The 22,837-nt window shown below is 40.8% G+C and overlaps 1 protein-coding gene across 2 annotated transcripts; it reads left to right on the top strand.

Moving 5' to 3' along the window:
* The first annotated feature begins 596 nt into the window (after nt 1-596).
* On the top strand, nt 597-21,966 carry GTF2B (general transcription factor IIB). Of its 2 annotated transcripts, none has more exons than XM_040072515.2 (7): nt 597-710; nt 2,643-2,749; nt 12,534-12,667; nt 18,911-19,057; nt 19,194-19,323; nt 19,891-20,172; nt 21,731-21,966. In XM_040072515.2, the coding sequence occupies exons 1-7, from the start codon at nt 694-696 to the stop codon at nt 21,862-21,864; spliced, it is 951 nt and encodes a 316-aa protein (XP_039928449.1). In that variant the 5' UTR covers nt 597-693; the 3' UTR covers nt 21,865-21,966. The 2 variants fall into 2 exon arrangements, with proteins under 2 accessions (XP_039928449.1, XP_039928450.1); XM_040072516.2 differs by lacking the exon at nt 597-710 and adding an exon at nt 1,585-1,604.
* Nucleotides 21,967-22,837: the final 871 nt, after the last annotated feature.

The raw sequence follows: 22,837 nt of genomic DNA, 5'->3' as shown, positions 1-22,837 counted from the left end.
TGGCTTCCCCTCCTCTTTGGCCTGATGCTCTCTGCCAGGGTGAATGCGAGGGGGCGATGCAGAAGGGGAGCTGATCGCACCATGCAGGTGTGCGGCTTAAGCAGGGAAGCCCACACAATCCAGCGGGCTTTGTCAGCTCCAGCCATCCCGAGCGTCTGAGCACGGCCTCTTGGCCGAGGGCTGCCGAGGCACAGCCGGCCCGACGCCTGCGGCTCCGGCCCCGACAAGCGCCAGGTTCTGCTCGTCATTCCGTCGGCCCAGTGCCAAACAACAACAGCTGTAGCAGGCGATGGCAGGAAGTAGAAACTAAACTTTTTTTCCGGGAATTGGTCTTTGCTTGGTTTCAGAGCCAAGAACGTGTTGCGCCTCATGTACTTCTGTGCAAACTTGGGGCAGTTTTGCTCGCCCTTGTCTCCTGTGGCAATTCACAAAACTGCTGGAGTGTGCACAAAGCAGCGGAAGCGGAATCACGCCCCGGAGCCGGCACGGTGGGCTGCGTGCAGGGGTCTGTGGGCCGCCACCCGGGCCGAGGGAAGGCCCCGGCCCGAGTCCCGCGGCCGCACAACAGCCCCGAGCGCCCGCCCCTTCCCGGCACCCGTAGGAGCGCTCGGCGGCCCCGCCCTCCGCTCTCGCGCTTTAACAGCAGGGGCCGCTCGGCCGCGCTGTCTCCGCCGCTCCCGCAGCAGCGCCGAGATGGCGTCCACCAGCCGGTACGGGGGCGGCCTGGGCGCGGGGGGGCCCGAGGGAGGAGCGGGAGCGGCCCCGACATCGCTCCCGTCCGAGCACACGCAGAAGATGGCCGCGTCGCCCCCGCTGCCGCCTGGGGACTGACCGGCGGCCATCGCCGCCCTTGCCCGGCCCCGGTGCCGCCGTTTTAGAGCGGCTCTCGCGGTGCACGGCGCACTGGCCCCTCTCCGGTGTCCTGCCTGTCGGGGCCGTTCGTGGGCCGGCGGGTGGCCGGGTCTCAGGGCGCCCGCTCATGTGGGCCGGGCTGGGCGGCCCCCGGCGGAGCGGTCTCTTAAGGGGCCGAGCTCGCCGCTTTTGCGTCTTCGTGTCGCTATTGCTGGCAGCGCTCCCCTCAGACGCCGAGGTTTTTGGGGGATTTATGACCCGAGTGCTGGGCTCCTCGTCAGCGACAGCTCGGTGCGACCGGCGACCCGACCCGGCCCGGCTCGGCTCATCCCCCGAGCGCGGCTCTGGCCTGGCCGGGCCGTGCCCTGCGGGCCTGAGGTGGTACCGAGCTCGTCCCGCCGTGTCTCTCGGCCGGGCACCGCCTGGCGTGGTCCCCATGTCCCTCCCGTCAGCACCGCCTTGAGCCGAGTTGCGGCTCTCTGGCCTGGCTCCACCTTATCGGGGCCTAGAAACTGCTTTTAGGCTCCCACCCTAAATCCCTGCCGGCACCAGTCAGTGACCAGACGGGTTTCAGGCTCCGAATTCTTTTCTTTTGAAGACGGACTGAGTTTTTCTTTCTAGTCAGAAAGGCCCACGGAGCAGACTGGAGTGACTCTGTAACTCCTGCTAAACCTGTCCTGGGATCTAGGAAGTGCTTCCGAGTAATCTTGCTGCGACTCGGGAGTTATTTGCTGAGATGGGCCTTTACACAGGTGCCATGCATTTCCTTTGGTGTAGGTGCCTTAGTAATTTGAACCCATTGCAGGGAGTGCAGTATATATGTGTAGATAAACCGAATTAAATTGGGAAGGGAGAATAAATTTTTGCAATGGTTTATGAAGGTAAAGTCTGAAACAAAGCACTGTTGGTGTTCTTTGAGGTGTCTGGATTTTTTTTTTTTTTTTTTTTTTCCCTTTTGCTTGGTGTGTCACTGCCTTTGTGTAATGCCAGATGATTGTGAATGGTTTGTCAACAGTGTTGTCATATGAAACTTCTGTCCGGGAATAGAAGGAAAGTAGTTTAAAGAGCTTTAATGTAGTGTTTTGAACAGAATTTGCATCTGAAGGTCTTGTGTTGCTTTCTGGAGGTTTTAATATTAGTAGTTTTGTTGATTTTCAGTTTTGGTTTATGGGAAGTTGTAATTATTGGAGATCCATGGATGTGAAAGATCTCTATAATCAGAACTTTGTGTCATGTAATTGCCTTATGAACTGATTATTTTTTGTTAAGATCTCACTATTTATTCCCTAATTTAAAATTGAATTTGTTCTTCAAATACTTTAAAATAAACCAGTGTTTGAATTGGGAATTTTCTGAACATGCACATTATACGGGCACTACTTCCTGAGTTAAGGACCTGGTAAATAATACTGTTCTGAGTAGAAGGAGTGAAAATACTCATTGGGAATGAAGAAATCACTGCTACGTTTTGGGAAGCGTCATTTAGCAGTAGCTTGTGAGTTACACAGCATTTAATCAAGTCTGTTATATAGAATTTTGATGTTTTGATTTTGATGTACAATACACATTACAAGAAAATTGGAATTTAAGGTGATCTGAAGTCTTGGTTGTCAGACGTAGTGTTACAGTATTTAAATAAAAAGTGCAGCTCAGGTAATCAGGTTAATATTCTGTAATTTAAATGATCAAATGCTGTGTTATTGAGGCATTCATATTAGCAAGGAACTCTTTTGCTTTTGATCTGCAGCTGCTTGTTTAATAGTAATGACTACTTCTCCTTTGTTTCTTAGCTTGGATGTACTTCCAAGGGTGACTTGCCCAAATCATCCAGATTCCATTTTAGTGGAGGATTACCGAGCTGGTGATATGATTTGTTCTGAGTGTGGACTAGTAGTAGGTGAGTAGTTATTCATATTTTTATAAGTTACCATGTAACGTAAATGGTGTGTGTAGGTTTGTGCTCTCTCGATGCTCAGGTGTGGGTGGGAGCTTTGATGGGGTGTTTGTTTGGTTTTTTGTGTGAGGCTTAGGTTTTTTGTGATTGTGTTTGCTAAAAGCATACTGTTTTGAATAATCTGTCTTCTGGTAACTTCTTACGCTATGAAAAGAATCAAACTCTCTTTATAGGCTGAAAATTTAAAATGTGGTGTAATACAAATTAGAATATTATGCTGTCCAGTATTATCTTTAATCATGGTTCTTCTTTCATTCAGGAAAGTATAAGAGATGTTCTAAAAGCTCTCTGTGAAATAAAAATATGAACACAAAACCAAACCCCAACCAACCCCAGTTTCCCAGTAGCTAGAGGTCATCTTCTGCCCTGAAAAATATATCTTTATATGGTTGCCAGCATGTGTGTTTGTAAATCACCTCTCCCAATGCTTTTAAGACTATCCTAAATTTTCCCCCTGGAATTTTGTGCAGCTCTTTTAGTTAGTTTGTGTAGCAGCAAGTTCTACTTGTAAACTGCATTTCAAAGTATAATGGAATATTTAAAATGAAAGGCCTGTTAGGCATTGTCTTTTGTTTGAATGAAAAAGAGGAAGTTGTCGTAGAACTTGCTGCATATACATTTTAGTGTATCTTTTCTAGGATGAGCATCTTACGTGCACCTTACTGACTTTATTCCTTTGATAGTGGGAAGCTTGCCATGCTTGTATTATGATAATCCTTCAAACTTCATTGATTTCTGTTAATTTTTTTAGGTTATTGTGTGAAAAAAATCCTCCTTTAGGATGTGTGTTTGGATGATTCATTCAGTGGTGTTAAGTATTTCAACATGTTTGTATCCCTTTTTCCTAGACTGTGGTTTTGCCTTGCTGAATTTAAAAATTTTCATAAAAAGCTGAAAGCTAAAGAATTTGTGGTGAAGGTAGTACTAATTTAGCCAAGCAACTAAAATATATCTTTTTATGCAAAAGCAAACTTCTACATAAATTATTAAAGTAAATGCTAAATTATTTAAACTTGGGTACCAGTTTCCTTTAAAATTATGAAACCATTTGAAACCTCTACAGGAAGGTTTAAAGAACTGCTTTGTTAAAAATAAGAGCTGATTTAAATTGCATAAATTCTGATAAAGGTCAGTGAATCAGAATAAATTTACTGCTTAAAAATTCAAATATCCATAGCCGTATTTCCTGCTGAAATATGATAGTAAGCTTCTAAGTTGCTGCTTAAAAATAGTTTGGTGCATGTTTAGCTCTTTGCATGGCTGTGATAGAGATTGAGCAAAAGTTTAGAAAAACCCATCTTGATCAGTTCATAACTTTTTAAGATAGCTCTGGTGTTGGGAGAAGAGGAAGAGCTTTTTCTTCATAAATGTAATTATTTGGAACTTGGAATTTGCCAGAAGTCTCACTTCATGTACCTTCTGTTACTTAGTCACAAGGAATTCTTGCCTGGGGAGTTTGTCCTCTGGTTTTTCTGAATTATAGCATTGGTGAATTCTCTAGTTCAAAATGTTAGCATTTTCAATAAGCAGGTTCATTAGGATAGTAATAGAAACTGTTTCTGAATTGAGGATTTTAATATGTGCTTGTAATTGCCTTAGTGCAGTTTATTGCCAGCATTACTGGTAGGATAAAAAATGTTTTTTTAGGTAAGCATTTCTGTGGATTTGTCACCAAAAGGCTTTAACAGCATTGTGCTGATTGTTCTCATTCCTTGTTGCATTCCTTCAGCTATTTAGCTTACCCTAGCTAAGGACTGGACACAGAGGTATCCAGCAGGTAATTTGGAAAACCAATTAAACAGGATGATGATGTGTAAATGAAGAGCACATGACTAAAGAGATGTGAGCACTAAGTATTTTCTCACCTGGTCTGATGAGAATATTAGAGAAGGTGTAAACCAGATCCAATCCTTGATGCCTGTTTTGTGGATATAGTTGTGAAGTAGCGGTATTTTAAATGAAAAAATTAGTTTTCATGTGTTCCAAATGCACCTTTTCTGTCCTTGTTGCAGATTCCATGAAGCATGTTCCCCTTAAGAGAGTAACGATTTTGTTTCCTGTTTTTACATAGAAAAGTTTTGTTTCAGGGCTTGCATGCGTCATAACATGTGAGCAGAGCCCACTGAAAATATATTTTGGGATGGACTAAAAGTTACTGAGATCTTTAAGTGAAGGGGATCATTTAGAACAGTTAACCCCCCCCACAAAAATCAATATACTGTGTAGCTCAAGAAGTGCTACAGGTTTATTTAAAAATATTGATTTTTAGTTTCTACAGAGCACTGCTGGTGTAAGTGGTAAATGCTGAATTTGTGCTCTTATTTTACTGCTGTGAAGTTCATACTGGTGTGATGCCACTGATATTTTTTTTTTTTTTTAGTGTGTGTGCAGTTTAGTTATAGACAGAGCTGATAGTCTTTGACATAACTAAGAGTATTTGCATTTGATGTTTTTATTGCTTGCTATGGTAAAATACTTAAATTGCTTATTTATGGAAAGTGTAATAATATTTTATGTAGAACTGTGTTAGAGGCTAAAATAGCTGGTGCATAGATAGTTTTCAGGTTTGTGATCAATTTTCTGAGAATAGGAGGTTAAATGAGTATTATTATAAATGATCTTTCATTTAAAAAGTCTGCAGTTGAAAGGGTAAAGCAGTAGAAAATTTTGGGGGAAGAGGAAGCCAGGACAAGTAGTAGTTGATCTCTTTATCAAACGAATCCTGTATTTTAGACAGAGCTGTGTGTTGCAAGTACTGCTTTCTAAAGAGATTTTTGAGAAAGATTTTTTTTTTTAAAAATCAGACTTGTTTTCTACTTACAGGTTTTATTCTTAGTCTCAATAAGATTTAAATTTAAGTTAAATCTAGTAAGTTAAATCTGGACTCCAACAACTTTACAGCTCTGTCCAGGTTTATTTGCTGCGACAAGAGTTGTGTTTTATTATCCCTACCTTTCTCCAGTCCATTCTAAGCTATGTTCCACAGCAAGGGTTCATGGACAGAGTTCTTAGGGCTTTGTTCTGTGTTCATTTAAAATGTTCACCATATCTCACTCTCCAGATGGAGTTGGTGGGGGGAAAAACATGTTGTTCAAGAACAGGGGGCTAGTAAATCCTCTTTCTTGACAGGCAGGTATTTTGCTTACTACCTTATAAGCAGTAAAAAAGGCTGGGAATCAGCTGATATGCCAGAAGGGACTGAAGAAAGCAGAGTGAAAGTAGAAGACAAAGCACTGAATTTTCTTGATGTAGCTAGGTGGTGATGAGAATCTCAGAGGAGGACAAGAACAAGTCAGGTGGCATGTACTGCTGTGTAGTATCTCAGGTATTATTAGGAATATCTCTCTAAGACATTCCTTAAACTTCTATATAGATAGCTTCATTAAATGTTGTCTTAGTGTGCAGGAGTTAAGCAGTGAGTTTATTTTCAGTGTGTAGTAAGTTTTTCTCTGTAGATTTTCACTGATTGGTTAGCTCTGCTTCAGTAGGCAGGTGTGGCTGAGAGGAGCAGTGCTCTTGTATGGCTCAGTTTTGGGCTCTGTTTCTTCAGTAAAAAAGCAGAAGCCTGTATGCAGCTGAGGAGGATCCTTGGACATGTACCAACTCCATAAAGCTTTGAATCGGATTATGACCAATATTCAGATATTTATGCCATGTTCTCTGTGTACCTGTCTGTTCAGTTGAAGAATTTTAGGGAAGAATATTCAATGGCCTGTGGTCGGCGGAAAGGCTGTTAAAAAATCAGTCTGGGGATTTGTTTGGCTGATACTTCTGACAAGTTTGAGATTGAAATGGTGCATTGGAAATTCAAGTGTGGTCCATGAAGAATAGGTAAGATTTGACTATACTACAGGTTTGATTTTTTTTTTTTTTCCCTGGCAGTATAATAAATGAGTAGGAAGGGGTTTCACAGTTGCCTCTCGACTGGCCAGTTTGTTATTCAGGGTGTCTGTTATTAGGGATTAGATTGCTTACTTCTGTATAGCTGCTTGTTTTTATTGAAAACTGAAGACTTATCTTTCCAGCTGTTTGTATTATCCAGTAAGTGGGGAAGGTGCTTAAGTACTTCTGACTTAGATCCAGTAGAGGGCAGTTACATCATTGGGAAAAAAAAATTAATATTTGGGCGTATGTTCAGGTTTACTCCTTTCTGCAAATATCATCAATCTTTAAAGGTAAAATATGAATTCTTAATTCAAAGTATTGCTTTAAAAAGTAGGCAAAAATCTTTAGATATGGATGTGACTTAGTAGCCTTTACATGCTTGGTATTCAGCCTACTAAAAGGTGTCTGACAAAAGTTGGTCCTTGCAAAAAGACTCTTTGCATTCAGAGGAAAGGTAATTGTAAAGGGTACTGATGCTTGAAGACATTCTGAATAGTGGAATCTTGCATGAACATTCACACATACTTTATTCATGAAATTTATAATATGAAGAAAGTAACCTACTTGCTTTTCTCAGCCAGTGTATCAAATAGTCTGTTTTAATTCTAACCCTTTTTAGCTTTAAAGGGTGATGCATCTAGGTGTTCGGCAATAATGCTTATAAGAGTGGAAACAGACTTTAGATGTTAAAAGCTAGCATTTTTTGTCAGGCTTTGTAATAAGCACTGCTCATTTAATGAAATTTCCTGGAGGATGGAGGAGGCTTTCTAGTTTGTGGGTTTTTGGCTGGTGACCTAAGGTATTTGAGGGCCACTAATGCTTCCATTAGGTAAAGTAGGAGATCTTTCTAGTAAGAAAGAGTTTGAATCACCCTATTTAGGGAGTGGTTCTTAACTTGTTTCCTTACCAGGCTGACAAGGTGATGAGGCAAATAAGGGCTAGAAACACCCTGGACTCCTTTGATGGAAAAAGTCTCGAAATGATGTAGAGTAGATTTTTAATTGAGCACATTTTTAATTGAGAGTCTGTAGTTTGGAGCATCCTTGGTAAGTATTTGAGCAGTTAATCTTTTAAAGGCCTCAAGTCCTGGGGAGGTGTAAGTTCAGCTGACCAGACTTGTCCACTTGATCATTTAACATTTCTGCTCTCATTTGCTTCCTCCAAAATTATTATGCAAGCTGATGGCTTAGGAAGTCTGTAAGTCCTTTTAGATTTGTCACCATTTTGATATTCAGGAGCTGCTTTGTTCTTGTAGCAGTCATTTGCCTGCGGTGCTGTACTGTCCGTTTCAATCCATAGTTGCCTTTTGGTACTGGTGGGATGCTTTTGATGTCTGGCATCCAGTTAAAATCATCTGTGGCTTTTTTGTTTGTTTGCTTGTGGGGTTTTTGTCTTGTTTAGTATCTGAAAGTCCGCTTTAGTTAGTTTAACTGGCTTTTGAATAGACTGGTGTTGCTGGTTGTGATGATAAATTTGTGGTGGTGACAATTCATTGAAAACAAGATAACTTGTACGAAGAATAGTAATGTTTTACTAAAGGCTTGAAATTTTGTAGAAAAAAGTGATGACTGTAAATTTATTTTTTCCCCTTGCCATGAGTTTATTCTTGGTAACATTTAATATATCTGGTCTGTAATAGAAGTTCTAAAGCTCAAAGATGGGAAAAAAGGTCGTGTGCTACTGCATGGAGCAGTATGTAAGCTAATAAATAAAATGTGGAGTACAGTGTCTAGCTCTGGGCTTCTCTGTACCAGGAAGAGAGAGGCTTGCTGGAGCAAGTGCAGCAGAAGGTTGCAAAAGTGATTTAGGAGTTAGGAGAGGCTGGGAGCTGAAGCTTAATCTGACTCTGTTCAGCCTGGCTCTACGCAGTTTCACGTCTTTGTGATTCTCCCCAGCTTGTAGTTTGCTCCTTAGTTTTTTCACTGTAGTTTGTCACAGCACCTCATTACTCTGCTTAATAAGGAGCTGACTGAAACTTAAGTGTAATCCTATATATATACATACATTTAAATTTGGCATTGTAAAATGTTTTTAATTAAAAGTATAATGTATGTGCTCACTAGATGGCAGCAGATTCCTTAACTAACTATGAGGATGAAACATTCTCTACTAACAGCAGGTATTTTGGGACTTCAGAGTGCAAATGAGCTTTTAATACTGTATTTGTGTTAAAATTAAAATATTAAGTAATAATATGCAGAACTTAATGCAATGTGCAGCTAACATTACAGTTCCTCTGAAAAGAACTTAAGGACATGCATTCCCAGAACTGTTTCAAGACTGGATATGGAAGATTGCATTGCTCATGAATGTCATCATATTTATTGTTTTGGTTAGACATCTTCAGTCTTAAGCTATCTTGTCTTCTTGTAACAGATAATGCAAAATGCAGAAGGAGAAGAAAATACATATGTTTTATGAGTTACTGCAACTGGAGTGCAACATTAAAATAGCTGGTATTATTTCTCTGCAAATAGGTAACTGAAAACTCAGGATTTGTTGATTGAAAATATTTTTCTTTGAGAAATCACTTTATTTTTAGGGGAGGAGTATGCATACATAAATTTTGATATGTAGATGTTTCAAACTAAATTTTAAAAACTGCTTAACATTCTATTTTAGTTTTTTGAGTCTGACTTGAGTTTGGTCTTGCATTTTTGTAGCACATGCTCTTTGCGTGTGTCGGTTGTGAAGAAAAGTAACCTTGGCCCGAGGCTTTCTGTTCTGAGTAGCACTTCAGCATTTTACTAAATGAGCTTTTCAGATGATGAGTAACCTGAGTCAGGGAAATGGGCAGTGCGTATTTGCACTGGAGCCTGTGTTAGTCTGTTAGACTGTTATTTTAAAGAGAAACTGAATACTGGAAGAGTAGTTTATGAAATGAAATGGAGCAATGGAGAAGAATCCATCTGTTCAGAGAGATGCTTTGGGGTATCAGCCTGGAGATGCATTTCACAAAGATTTGGTCTTGTAAACTGTTGTTTTTGTATGTACTTCAGAGGAGGAAGCTGAGGAGATGAACTCATCTGTGAGAGGAAAATCAAGTAAAGGAGTATCTAATGTAACTGTATCTAATGAAGCCCTTTTGTTCAAAAGGACTGCATCAAAAGGAAGTAGCCAAGGAATATGTGGCCACTCCCATCCTTATTGCAGTTTTATAGGGTTACCCAAACCAATATAATAACGTGAGAAAGCAGAGACAACTGCATAGTGTACTTAATGGGAGCTTTTATACTCTCATGTTTGACTGTTGGACCCATGTTCCAGCTTGTTTAGGAAAGCAGTCAGTAGGGTATGACCTAGCAAATTCAGTTTAGGACTTGAAATCTTAACTTGGGACCAGTTTTCAAGTCTTTCTTACACTGCTTTTTGTAAGACTAAGTTTTGTATTTTAAAATTTTGCTTTGACCACTTAGGGAGGGGCTTAATTGCATCTGTACTAATATCTCAGTTCCAAAGTGGTTTTTATGTATTGAAGAGTTAAAGATAATAAATGCCACATTTTGTTTCTTGTTGAATGGAATAATCCAACTAACCATGCTTGTAGCTGAATACACTTTCCATCTATGGAATCCTGTGGGCTTATTTGTTCCATCTTCATTAATATTTCTAACTTGTGTCACACTTTTATAGAAGCCTTTTGATAGATGGAATGTGCTGCTTAGGACTTCTGTATATTTTTAATGACACTGACAGTATACAGAGAAACTTCTTTTCTGCAGTAGCAGATTTCTTGGCAAAATGAAGATATTTGCATACTGCATCTTAATTACACAAATGCTTTATATTCAATGATTTGTTCTACTTAATCTTTTCTCACTCTGAAATAGTGGTCTCAATCTTCTGTTTGTGATGTGTTTGTCAAAGCAGGCAGTGATACAGAACTTTTTTGTTAGAGCAGGAATGGTTCATAACTCACAAGGGGCAGATCCCTGAGTGAGTCATTTAGGTCATTCCCACTTGTGTGGAAAAATATTACATCATTGCTCTGTACTCAGTGTTCTATTTATATCATGCCAGAATTTTAAGTACATTTTGCTTTTTTTAGATGTTGTAAACAGTATTGGGGGTTTGTCTAAAAGTAAAGTTACTCCTAAGCCATAGAAGGAGCATTACTGAATCAAATGTTTACAGAGAGACCAGGGGTCAGAGGAGCACACTGTCTGCAGATTTAAGCTTGCCAAGGGTGTGGGGTTGACCTTTGCAGCAGAAAATGTAAAAGGCAGCACAGATCTATTCTATCTGTAACCCTGTAGCTTTGCATGGTTGTTGTTTCTTTTTCTTCTCCCTCTTGGTTTTTATTAGAGCAGTAAATAAGGGTGGAGCCATAGTTATGAGCAGGTCTGACAGATATTGATGAGAGCACCTTCAACCTAAAGTTATTCTTTTTTGTTGTAGCAATTTCTTTCGGTTCATTCACAGCTTTCAATTTCAGGCGTTCTCCTTGCATAATCTTATGTTAAAGATTGAGTTATTCTGTCAGACTAGATTCCCTCTGTTTGCCCCAGGGAATTCTGCAGTTGCATCACCTTCTGCATTTTCTCCAGCTTTGGATCTTGTATTACCATTGTTTACAAAGAGCTCTTTTCTGCCTGTGTTCTCACCAGGTTAAATCAGCCTCTGTGATTTCATTCTAAGACTTCAATATTGGAAATTATGTAGTCTGCTACTTTTTTTTGCAGATATTTCTCTCACAGCAAACTTAAACGTTGATTAGCTAAGAAGGGTACCAATTATTCTAAAGTTTCTTCTGGCATCCTGCACTGAGCTATATTCTGCTTTACTGCAGAATGCTAAGAAAAGTGTACCTTTTGTGTTCTTCTGCACATGCGTTCTTAAACATTCTGTAGTATTGCTCTGGAGGCAGCACCTTTGAGATGCAGCTTTTATCAGATCTGTGAATACAATGAGCTGCGGTGGGTTTGGGACTGGAGTTTGTGTTTTCTTTTGTGTCCCCCCCCCCCCCCCCCCCCCCCCCCAAGTTTCTATTGTTGTGTTTATGGTAGGGCTTTTGCCTGCATCAGAATGCTGGTGAAAAATATTTCTCAAACTGCTAAGTTGCTGTAGGAAAGGTTTAGGTGATGGTGAAATTAAGAGAGGACTGAAAGGAAAGTTGTTTCATTCAGAAAATGTGGTGCTTTTCCTGTTTATTCTGAATCTGTACTGAGAATCGTCCAATTATAAAATGGTTAATTGTGTTTAAGAAGTAGTAGTTGAGAATACATATTTTATGTTGATACTGTCAAGCATCATGAAATTGGACAGGGTCAGAACTGAAGAACAAAAACTGAACTGCAAAATGTCATTATGGTGGCTTAGAACGTACAAAATTGAGACTACAAAGGACCTGGAAATGATGCAAGAGAAGTAATTTACAATAGCTTAATGGGATTGTGCATGATAGATAGTTCATATATGCACTATGAACACGTGACAAGTGTGGTAGAAATTGTTAAGTTACAACAACTGACTCATTGAGAGCAATTCACAGGCAGTCCTGATCTCAGCTTGAAATTGAGATCTTGATTCCTTTTGTGTGTTGGAAATGCCATGATGTCCATCATGGATAACTAACCCATAAAGGTGACATAAAAGTTCCTGTTTTCTGGATGCATTTCTTTAGTTATTTATGCCTTCTGTGCAGCTCTAGTTGCATTTTTTTTCCTTTGCTTTAACTTGTAGATCCTGAACATTCTGGTTCATTGTCCTGCCAGTTACTGTTGTGTTTAGGAATGCCAGCAGACTGCCTCCTGACAGTGCAGAACTCAGATGCTGCCTTAATGTTTCATGCAATATTTTAAAGCACTGTGTCACTGCAGACTGTGTTGCTCTGTGTTCTCAGGCGACCGGGTCATAGACGTGGGCTCAGAGTGGAGAACGTTCAGCAATGACAAAGCAACCAAGGACCCATCTCGAGTCGGGGACACCCAGAATCCTTTGCTGAGTGATGGTGACTTGAGTACAATGATTGGCAAGGTAACACTGCAAATACTAAATTTTACTGAGTGTTCTTATGTCAAATACTAGATTGTACATCCATAGAAAAAACGTACAACATATGTATTTTTGAAGAGGTTTCTGCTTGAACTGAACTTGCATGGTTTGACAGTGTATAAAATGTGGCCCTTTCTTGGGGATAGAAGGAAAGGGCCAACCTTTGCAAAAAAACCCAAAAAGTTTGCAGTTCTTTGGGGTTACTTGCTACCCTTTGATATATTGCCATAAATAGGAAAGCTGGTGTTTGCATTTTTAGAGGAAGTATACTTAGCAAGTGTATTTGAGGTGGTTCTGAAATCAATGTTGAGATCTTAGTAGCTAGTGCTGCCATTTTTTTGGTAGTAAAATTTGTATCAGATTTATATTAGAGACCTGGAGATCTCATGTTGTGCATGTTCATCCAATTAATGTTAAAGCACTAAATGTAGGATTCTTTCATGGTGTGAGTGACCCAAAGGAAAGTACTCAGTCTGTACTTGGGTTGAAATTTCACGGTGCAATCATATCCTGCTGTTTCTCCTGAGAGCAAGTAGGACTAGTCACACAAATACATTCCTTTTAATGAAGTAATGACACAGGTAAGTTTTGATTGTTGTACTTTCTTCTTAATTTTTTACTGCAAGATCCGAATTAATTTTTCTGGATTTCCGGAAAGTTTCATGAAAGGGGGTATAGTTGCTGATTAAAAACATTTTGCTGCCTTGTGTTTTCTCAGAAGTTTTTGTTCCAGTGTTGTTGCTAGGCTGAAGTGCCTAAACGTGTATGTATAGGGCAGTGTGCAGCATACTTTTCATCCAAGAGCTCTTCAAAGTGAGGAAGTTGACAAGTGAACACTGATGGGCAGCTAGTTTTCACCATTAGTGGAAAAGAAACCTGAGGAATTGTCCAAGTAGATGGTTGTGTTTTGGATAACTCCAAGCATTGCTGCCTATCACATTTTAGGATTTTGGGTGGCTTTTGGAGTACATTCAGGTAAACAAATTTCTGCACTGCTCCATTAGAACGTTGGCATTGCTAAGTAGCTCTGTGAAGCAGTGCTGTAGGAGTCACTGGAATTCTAATGCCACCTCTGTAGGATTAGAAGGATTGTAGTTCAGAGGGCTTGGACTTCTGTTGCTGATTCGGCCAGCTGTGATTGAGATCTGTACCTTTATAGATAGATGGAGAAATTAACTGCTTGCTCCATGTTCACATTGTTTCTCACTCTGGGCTGTGTAAATACAAGGTTTGCTTCTGGGAGCTCAGTTTGAGTCAGTAGAATGACCTGAGCTCCTTTAGAACTTGCATGTTGGAAAAAATGAATGACATTTCAGCAAAAGATAGATTTTGTGTTCAGGTGATCAGTGACTTGTGCCTTCCCTTTGGAGGTTCAGTCCTTAACTTAGAATAAAGAGGGATAGCAGCCTTAGTGAGAGTATTAAAGACACACAGAGAAACTTCTATGAAAAGCTTGTTTGCCCATAAAAACTAAAAACTTTGAGATGGGCATTCAGGTAATGGAACTTTTGCTGTGAACCAGAACATCCCAGAATAAGCATGACTGAACTTGCTGTAGCACAGATTACCGTTCCATGAAGACAAGATGTGGGAATGTTAGTGTGGCGTGATTTAACCTATGAGAACTGAGTAAAAAGTACTGGAACTGCCAGGATTGTGCTGGGGAATGTAGGGGGGGGACAGTCAGTCCAACTTTATTTGCACATGGAGGGATTGCAGAGGAGGTGCATTATTTTCCAGGGGAAATTGAGACTCCCTTTGACAAACCAGGATGTTTTCTGCGCAAAAGTTCCTGTGTTTGTCTTGCTAGTAAGCAGGAGCTCTGAGATGTCAGTTCATTGATGTGAGCTCTGTATCAGGGGCTACTTTTTTTTAAGTTGCTTGGAAGGAAGTGTGAATGGCTTTTATCAGAAGATGCTGAAGAAATCTCCTGTCAGTGCAGAAATGGCATGAATTTTGCAGCAAAATTAACTAACTCAAGGAAGTAGTACATTTCTCAAGCTGAAGTCCCTGCTGGTGGTAGGCTGAGATGTCGATTGACCTAGATACACACAGTGGATGATCAAGGGAGAAATTTGTGTAGTCTTGAAGAGGGTAAGTAGTATCTGATAGAGTACAGAGCAACCTTTGTGAATTCCAGAGAATGAAGCAAGGTAAGATTATTATTTTCCCAGTTAACAGCAGTTTGTAGAATGGCCTGGAGCAGACCCCTTATCTGTGTGCCAGAGATGGCTTTAACCTTTCATATGGGACAGGACCAGGGCTATTTCCCTCTGCTTAGGTAGGACTGCAGGTAATAAAACCTTTACATCTGACCTGCTCCAGTCTCCCAAAAACATCCCCACCAGAAAAACCCCTGAAACACAACCTGTGTTGTGGGAAATCCAGAAGAGAAGGACATTGATAATTCTCATGGCACATCATGTTAGATCTGTTATAAACTGGGAACTTAGGTGGAAATGGACTCTCAACCAGTTACAGCAGTAGTGCTTTGTAACAGTAGAGGAAGAGGGTCAGTTCTGCTTCACAGAGTGGTTTGTCTCTCCTTCCTCTGGGAAGGCAGGAAGTGCTGCTGTGGGGCCCCTTCCTGTGGGGGTGTGTGGTCTGTATGTGTTAGCAGCAGAGGCTGCTCTGCCCGTGCAAAGGAATTAATTCCTAATTGGTTTTAATGCTTGAGGAACCCATCTGTCTGAGGCAGCAGCAGCCTGCATTGGAACAAAGATTAATTTGCCTGTGAAGAGGAGGGTGAATAGCATAGCTGGCAGTGGTGGAAGTGGTTTGAATTCCACAGGCAGGTCTTCAGGATACTGGCGCAGAACTGTAACTCTGAAATTAGATACTGTGCTGCAGTTGATCTGATTACGGTGCAAATCAATTGGAGGCATGGTGAAGTGTCACTTATTGTGACTTGACTGCTAGAATGTTATAGTTATTGCTAAAATTCTAACATAAAATCAAACAAAAATAACTGAACAAGCAGCTTTTAGCTTTGCTTTGATATGGGAAACTCTTTTCTATCAGTCAAAAAGCAAACAGTAAGTTTTGTTTCCTGTCTTCTGGAAAATGTCTTTTGTCACCTTTGCTAGTTAATTGATTCCTTTTTGTAGTAACTGCAGCCCCAAGAGAATATATATATTGGTGGAACAAAGATCTATGCAATCTCTTGGCACAGAATTCCTGTCCTCTGATCAGGTATCTCTGAAAGGAATCTGGCTGTTGTTGAACTGCATGGCCTGAGTCTGGAAGTGCTATATTGATAAGCAGTAAGAAGGTATCAGGGGCTGATGGTTGCAAAAGGAGAAAGGATCCATCAGGCTGATTCCTATGAGCTGGTTGTACTGGGCAAGAAGACTGCTGGATCTGGAAGCATGCCTTGGTGCTGTGGTTAACCACAAATCAGTGATGTGGATGATAACTGGTCATTCTTAATACTTTCTGCTACTGTGGGGAAATACTGGTGTACAAAGCTGTTGAATGCCAGCACTGTAAACATGATCTCCACTGAGCCCCTTCAGAGATTGTCACTGTTTACTGGACTGCATTTTTTCACTTAAGCTACCTTGAAGGTTGTTTTCAGGATTGTATCTGTGAGGTTTCTTTTTCGTTTGAAAGCCAAACAGGTAGAACTCCTGATTCAAAGGCCACAACAGTAAACCATGATTCATAAAATCAATTTCATTTCAGTTAAAACTGTGTGGCTTCTGTCCTTTTCCATGAAGGGAAAGGGACTCCTAACATGGTTGTCAAGGGCTGGAATCAACAAAGCATAGTCCTATCTCCCTCAAAGCTCCAGAAGGGAAGTAAATAGTGCATTTAAATAACAACTGCAGGGAGAATTTCTGTGGTTCATGTAAGCAATTGAGATGGAAGAGTGTTTTCCACCCCTTTTATAGTTGTGAGTGGTATATTGGGAATGGCTCTTGAAGAGGGCTCACATCAGCAGGGTAAATTCTTGTCTATTTTATCTCCACAGCACCTAATAGATGTGGGTTTTTTAATTATTTTTTTTGTTCTTAACCAGTGGACCAGGGAAAATCCCTGTGGTGAAGGGGAATTATTGGGGGCTCCAGGACAGAGCAATATTTCCTGGTACAGTAGCCTCTGATACGAAGCCTAACTAGAGAAGGACCTGGGAGCTTATGTTGTTTGTGCTCACTCTTCCGGCATTTACGAGAGTTTGTGCTCATGCAGTTCCTGTATGCAATTGTGCATAGCACTGGTCTAGGAGGCCATGATACATTACACAAATGTAACACACTGCAGGGAACAGGGCACACACTGATGGCCAGTGAGGAGCCTTTTGACATGAGACTCTCGTATACTTTGGGCCAAGGGAAGTTCTGGCATAATTTTGAATGGAAGGCATAGTATTTGCTCTTTGTGGCCTGAAGTTTGTTGTGCTTTATTCTTGCTCTTTGTTTACCTTTTCATCTTACTGGGAACCTTTGACTAGTTGGAGGTGTTCATCTAGCCAAGAAAGTAGGATTGTCTTTGGAGCAGCCCTCTGCTGTGTTGGTGCCAGGATCATGTCTGGGTGCTTATTTTGTATTAATAAGCTTGAAGTAGTAAGAAAAAACCAGGAACGGTTCTGGAATCTGTTGCAGAGACCTGTTGAAGAAGCTAGGGAGACTTGTGAGGAGGGTTCTGTGCCAAGTCCTCGATTGCCAAAATGAATCAAGGTGTGTGAGCACCACAGATGGTGTCTCAGCAGGGAGGGATCCACTGGGGCTGCTGGAAGTGGGGTGTCCTTGGGGCCTTGGCCATGGGAAGGGGAGCAGAGTATGTGAGTAGTCAAGAGTAGCTGTTATTACTGTCAGTCAGAGAACATGTATGAAATGCAGAAGTGCACCTCAGATTATAGAGTTAGAGCCTGTATTAAAATAGAAGGGCAATTCTCAACATGAGTCAAGAACGAAGAAAATGGCAGCTCAAAAGAAAAAGGTAGATGCCAGGGCATGTTCTATCCTTTGTTCATTTTGTCTTTTTTCCACTTTGTACAGCCTGGACATCTTGATCCATTTCTGGATATTCAATTTGAGAACTCGGTGTGCAAGTGCTTAGCCAGGTTATCAGTCAGTCACAGATCAAGACCTGCTCTGTGTTTACTTTTTGGCAAAATGACAGTGTGGCAGTCGCTGTCTGCAGTGGCTCATTTAAATGACCAAATCTGTCTGTAGTGTAAGTTGGATGCCCCATCCTAGGTAAATTGAAGATACCAGCAAGGAATAAATGCTTGCAGATTCAGGAAATCCAGGTTTCTACACATGATGAAATTGTCAAGAAGTAGTTTCTGTTTGAAAGAACTTGGGCCCCCTTGCATACTGTGACAGTGAACACTTTTGTGGACAACATAGATTAGACATTGCAGAACTTACAGGACATGTCATCAGCTATCACTAATCTGACGTGGCAGTGTTTGGTTGAGGCTTGTTTTGGACTCCTGGCAAATTGAAAACCTTAAATATTCTAGACCCTCTTGTTTGGGCAAATTTGCGTATTTAATAAAAGTATGCAATTTGCACTATCAGTTGTAAGGTATAAAAAAATTGTACCTTGGAAGCTTGTTTTGAAGTTTCCAGATTGGGTTTGAGGCTCTTAATTCTCCAAAGACCTCAAGTTTTTCTTTTAAGAGGCCTGTGATTTTCCCATAAAGCCAAAATACGTGGATATTTCCATTTTCTGATTAAGACTTGCGGTCTCTAACAGGCACAGTATCAAGTTGCATTTGACTGGCTCATTGGTTTGTGTTCTCTTTGCCCATGCCTTCAGTATGATGGTTATCATTGTAACAGCTGGTCTCCAGCTGACCATAAAATTGTTTTTCTGACTCACCTGTCTGCCACAGATGCAGCCCAAAGGACACACAAGAGTTGCATAGAATATCATCCTGGACCTCAGCACTGGTGACAGAAGGATTGCAATGCACACTTTGGCTATATGTTATCTTTCTGTTTTTGACTCTGTAACTATTGTTACATGAGGGAAGAAAGAGCCCTGTGTAATCTGTGGTCTCTTGGAAGCAATTTGCTATTTGAGACCGGTGCAAAATGTAAAACTTGTTGTGTGGAACAATGCTGGATTGAATGAGTTACTTTCAGTGATGTTTATTTGCACAACTGTTGGAACTGATGCCTTGAATTAAAATGTATAAAACTGGAAGATGTTTGCTTTTGAAGTGAGCAGGAAGTTGCTTGTATTATTGATGATGCAAATTTTTCTTTTCAGGGCACAGGTGCAGCAAGTTTTGATGAATTTGGGAATTCAAAGTACCAAAATCGCAGAACTATGAGCAGCTCTGATCGTGCGATGATGAATGCTTTTAAAGAAATTACCAACATGGCAGACAGAATCAACCTCCCTAGAAATATAGTTGTAAGTTCATGTCTTCCTTCCTTAAATTGTTCTGGCATTGACTTAGTTAGCATAATATAATGAGCACATGAATTTTTGATATTGCTGCTAATTAAATGGCCTAGAGTTAATTAAATTTCATCTTCTTGCGTTGAAGGATCGAACAAATAATTTATTCAAGCAAGTATATGAGCAAAAGAGCCTGAAGGGGAGAAGTAATGATGCTATTGCTTCTGCGTGTCTCTACATAGCCTGTAGGCAAGAGGGCGTTCCAAGAACATTTAAGGGTAAGTTTTCAGTGATACAGATTCAATTTTGCTATGAAGGAAAGGTGTAGTTACCGTCACTGTAGGAGGTTGGTTTTGTTATTCCTGGACTTTGTCAAATTGGTTGTTCTCAGCTGAAGCTCACCTTTGAGGGGAGGGTAGAAGGGTCTGTGGGAATTTGTTATATTTGTGGAGTAGGCTCTTGGGCATGGGGGTTTTAGCACTTAAAAGTTATTTTGAGTGTTGGTGAAACTTAGAAGGCATTTCTTTGATCAGAGGATGGTGGAGGGTGTTGTAACTGAATTTGAACCAGCAGTTCTGCAGCAAATTTGTGCAACTTTTCCCTAACAGAGATGCATCTCTAGCATTGAGTACCAAATTTCCCTTACTAAGCGAGTTGTATTAATTAGCACTGTATGATAAATGTGCACAGACTGAAGCTTCACAAATGGTCAGAGCTTATTTAGTGGTGGTGGCCTTCAGGACATCAGCCGCCTTTGTGGGTCTTAATATATTGAGAATCAAGTTTGATTATTTTGGGGGTAGCAAATGCCTAAGCCTAAGGTTTAATTTATATTCTTTTTTCAGAAATATGTGCGGTGTCCAGGATTTCAAAGAAAGAAATAGGTCGGTGTTTTAAACTGATTTTGAAAGCTCTGGAAACCAGTGTTGATTTGATTACAACTGGAGACTTCATGTCACGATTCTGTTCTAATCTGGGTCTTCCCAAACAAGTACAAATGGCAGCAACACATATTGCCCGTAAAGCTGTGGAATTAGATTTGGTTCCTGGGAGAAGCCCTATCTCTGTAGCAGCTGCAGCTATTTACATGGCATCACAGGCTTCTTCAGAGAAAAGGACGCAAAAAGGTAAAACTTGACTTGTTTTGTCTTTTTTGCTTTTAGTTCACCATGTCTTCTTCAAAGAAAGTTCAGTGTTACTGTAAAACTTGGCTGAGGTCTGTGCAAACAGTGATAAGCCCCATTCTAACTGCATACAGCAAGGGCCAAACCAGAATCTCCCAGTCCCCAGAATGAACATGGAGTCATTGGCTACACTCAGTGTAAACAGAGGTCATTTTCTTCTGGTGTTAGGAGTTGGATTCTTGAATGCAATGCACCAAGTGTGTTCAAATGAGCATAATAATTCAGGTTCACCTATGCTAATATTTTTTGTGTGTCCATTTTGCTGCTCTAAAATACTCTAAGCACAAACTTAGGGGTGGTCGCAGGGAACACTTGGGCTTTGGATTACATGGAATGTTTAATTATTCCTGCAGCCGGGGAATCACCTGTATTAGTACATGGTCCTTGACTTACCATGAGTCTGTGTTAAACATGGGAAGTGTGGGATGGCAAGGTTTGTTGGGGATCAGCTGGGGCAGGTTCCCTGCTGGTAGGGTGGTCTGGGGGAAGGCAGTAAGGAGTTTAGGGTTCTTGAGCCACAGAGCAGCATGGATCAGCCCCTGGGGCTCAAGGGAATGAGGCCCACAGGGCAGAAACACCTGGGGAAAGAAGTTGGCTGAAGCTGCAGGGCTAGAACTTGATGTGAGAAATGGATTCAAGTGCTCCACTGAGTGTTCCAGTAGAGATCAGAAATGTTGAAAATGTAGCAGTTTCGTAATAGTTCCTTTTGGATAGAGAGTAGCTTTTCTCTGTCAGGTTGTGGTGTTTTGTTCTGGATTTCTAACTGCTTATGTCCCTGGAGCTTCCTTCCTGTTTGCACTTTCCTGGGCCTGTGAGTGATCTGGAGCCCAGGACGTTCAGTACCTTCATCCTTGCTGGTTGTGAGCTACAGGATTGCATCTCTTAAGAATGATTGTTAAAATACAGCTGCCTGCCATGGACACCATGGCTCCACACTGCTGCAGTGTTTTTGGATAATGCTGAAGGCTCTCATGCAGTTTAACGTTTAAGTTTCTGTGCATCTCAAACAAGTGTTCCCTCAGCTTGTTAGACAGTGTTCTGTGCCTCTGTCTTGTTTCTTGGTGCATTTTAAGGTAAATGTATTTCATGTTTAACTGGAGGTATTGTTTTTTGTCTGTGACTCAGTCTTTTGCTTATTTTTGCTTATATTTAATCAAAGCATAAAAATGAAGATCCAAAAGTTGATGATGATTTGTTGAAATACTGCTGGTCATATGTAGAGTTTGTAGTAGATGTTTCTAATCACTTTTACACTCTTAGCTACTCTGCCAGTTAGAAATTTGTTAGTCTGTGATTTATAGGTTAAGTTGAATTGTGGCACATAAGACAGACTTACGTATCCAAAATATTAGTCACCACAGTTAAAACTATTTCTGCTGGGCTTTTGGGAGAGTTGCAAGTGAAACAAGTGTCCACTACCTCTTGATAAGTTATGCTTGCTGGTTTCTTGAATACAAATGGCAAAAGTAAAAACTAATCACTTCTCTGCTTTTTGTTGTAGAAATTGGTGATATTGCTGGTGTGGCTGATGTTACGATTAGACAGTCATACAGGCTGATCTATCCTCGAGCTCCAGATCTTTTCCCAGCAGACTTCAAGTTTGATACCCCAGTAGACAAACTACCACAGCTGTGAGATGGCAGAGGGTTAATTTCTGTTAACCTCCCCCCCTCAAAAAAACCCAACAAAAACAAACTCTTTATTTTTGCCTATAATAAAGGATGTACAAAGTGTTAATATTGGGTCTTTGTGTTGTGGAGGATGTGGAGATGGACGGCAGCAAACATTCCAAGGGTGAACAAGCTCATTGTGTGGCATTTTATATGTATATATTAGTGGAAGTAACTATTTAATAACTGTTGCAACAAATTTAATTTGGTATTGTTGTACTTAATTAGATTTCTTTTGTAGGGATCTAGTAAGATGTATTTTGGAAAATTTAAAATACTGTGTAATTCCCAAATAAACTTTTCCAAAAACACCATCTTGTGGATATGACTGCAATGTGACATGCACGTACTGTTGTACATGCTGAGAACTGGAATGCAGTCCATGGAATGGTGGAGTGAGCTTCATAGTTGTGGGTTTGGTCACAAGGCTGCTAAAATGCTCTCTTTCTGGACAATTTCCGATCTCTAAAGTGCCCTAGTAGTTGTATGGAGCTGTGGTGTGGGTGGTTGCACCCAGGATGTAATCAGTTGCTGAAAAGCTGTTCCAAGTTTCGCACAACTGCTGCAGACTATTTCCAAACTGGCTGTAAAAGGATCAATCCCATCCTTGGCACAGTCTCCCTGATTGTCAGCGATGTCTCTGCTTTCCTTCTGTGAATTTGACATACGACAAAGGAGCTACTGAAAAGCATGAGGGCTCACTTTAGTTGAATTCCTGGTAACTTAATGATGCTTAGTACTGAACAAAGAAAAGTAGAAAGTATAAGTTTCTGCTAAATTTCTGACCTGCCAGCCCACCCTGCAGTCTGGCTGGCCTGTGGTTATGTTCTAAGTGAGCACTTGTTGTTTGAACTGATACGCTGGGTGCTGAGTGAAGGCTGAAGTTGTTCAGCCCTGCTCAGACTAAGAGCTTTGAACACTGGTTGCCTCTTGACAGT

This window comes from Hirundo rustica, chromosome 9 (genome assembly GCF_015227805.2).
Source record: "Hirundo rustica isolate bHirRus1 chromosome 9, bHirRus1.pri.v3, whole genome shotgun sequence".
NCBI lineage: Eukaryota > Metazoa > Chordata > Aves > Passeriformes > Hirundinidae > Hirundo > Hirundo rustica.
This window is presented reverse-complemented; position numbering and strand designations above follow the sequence as displayed.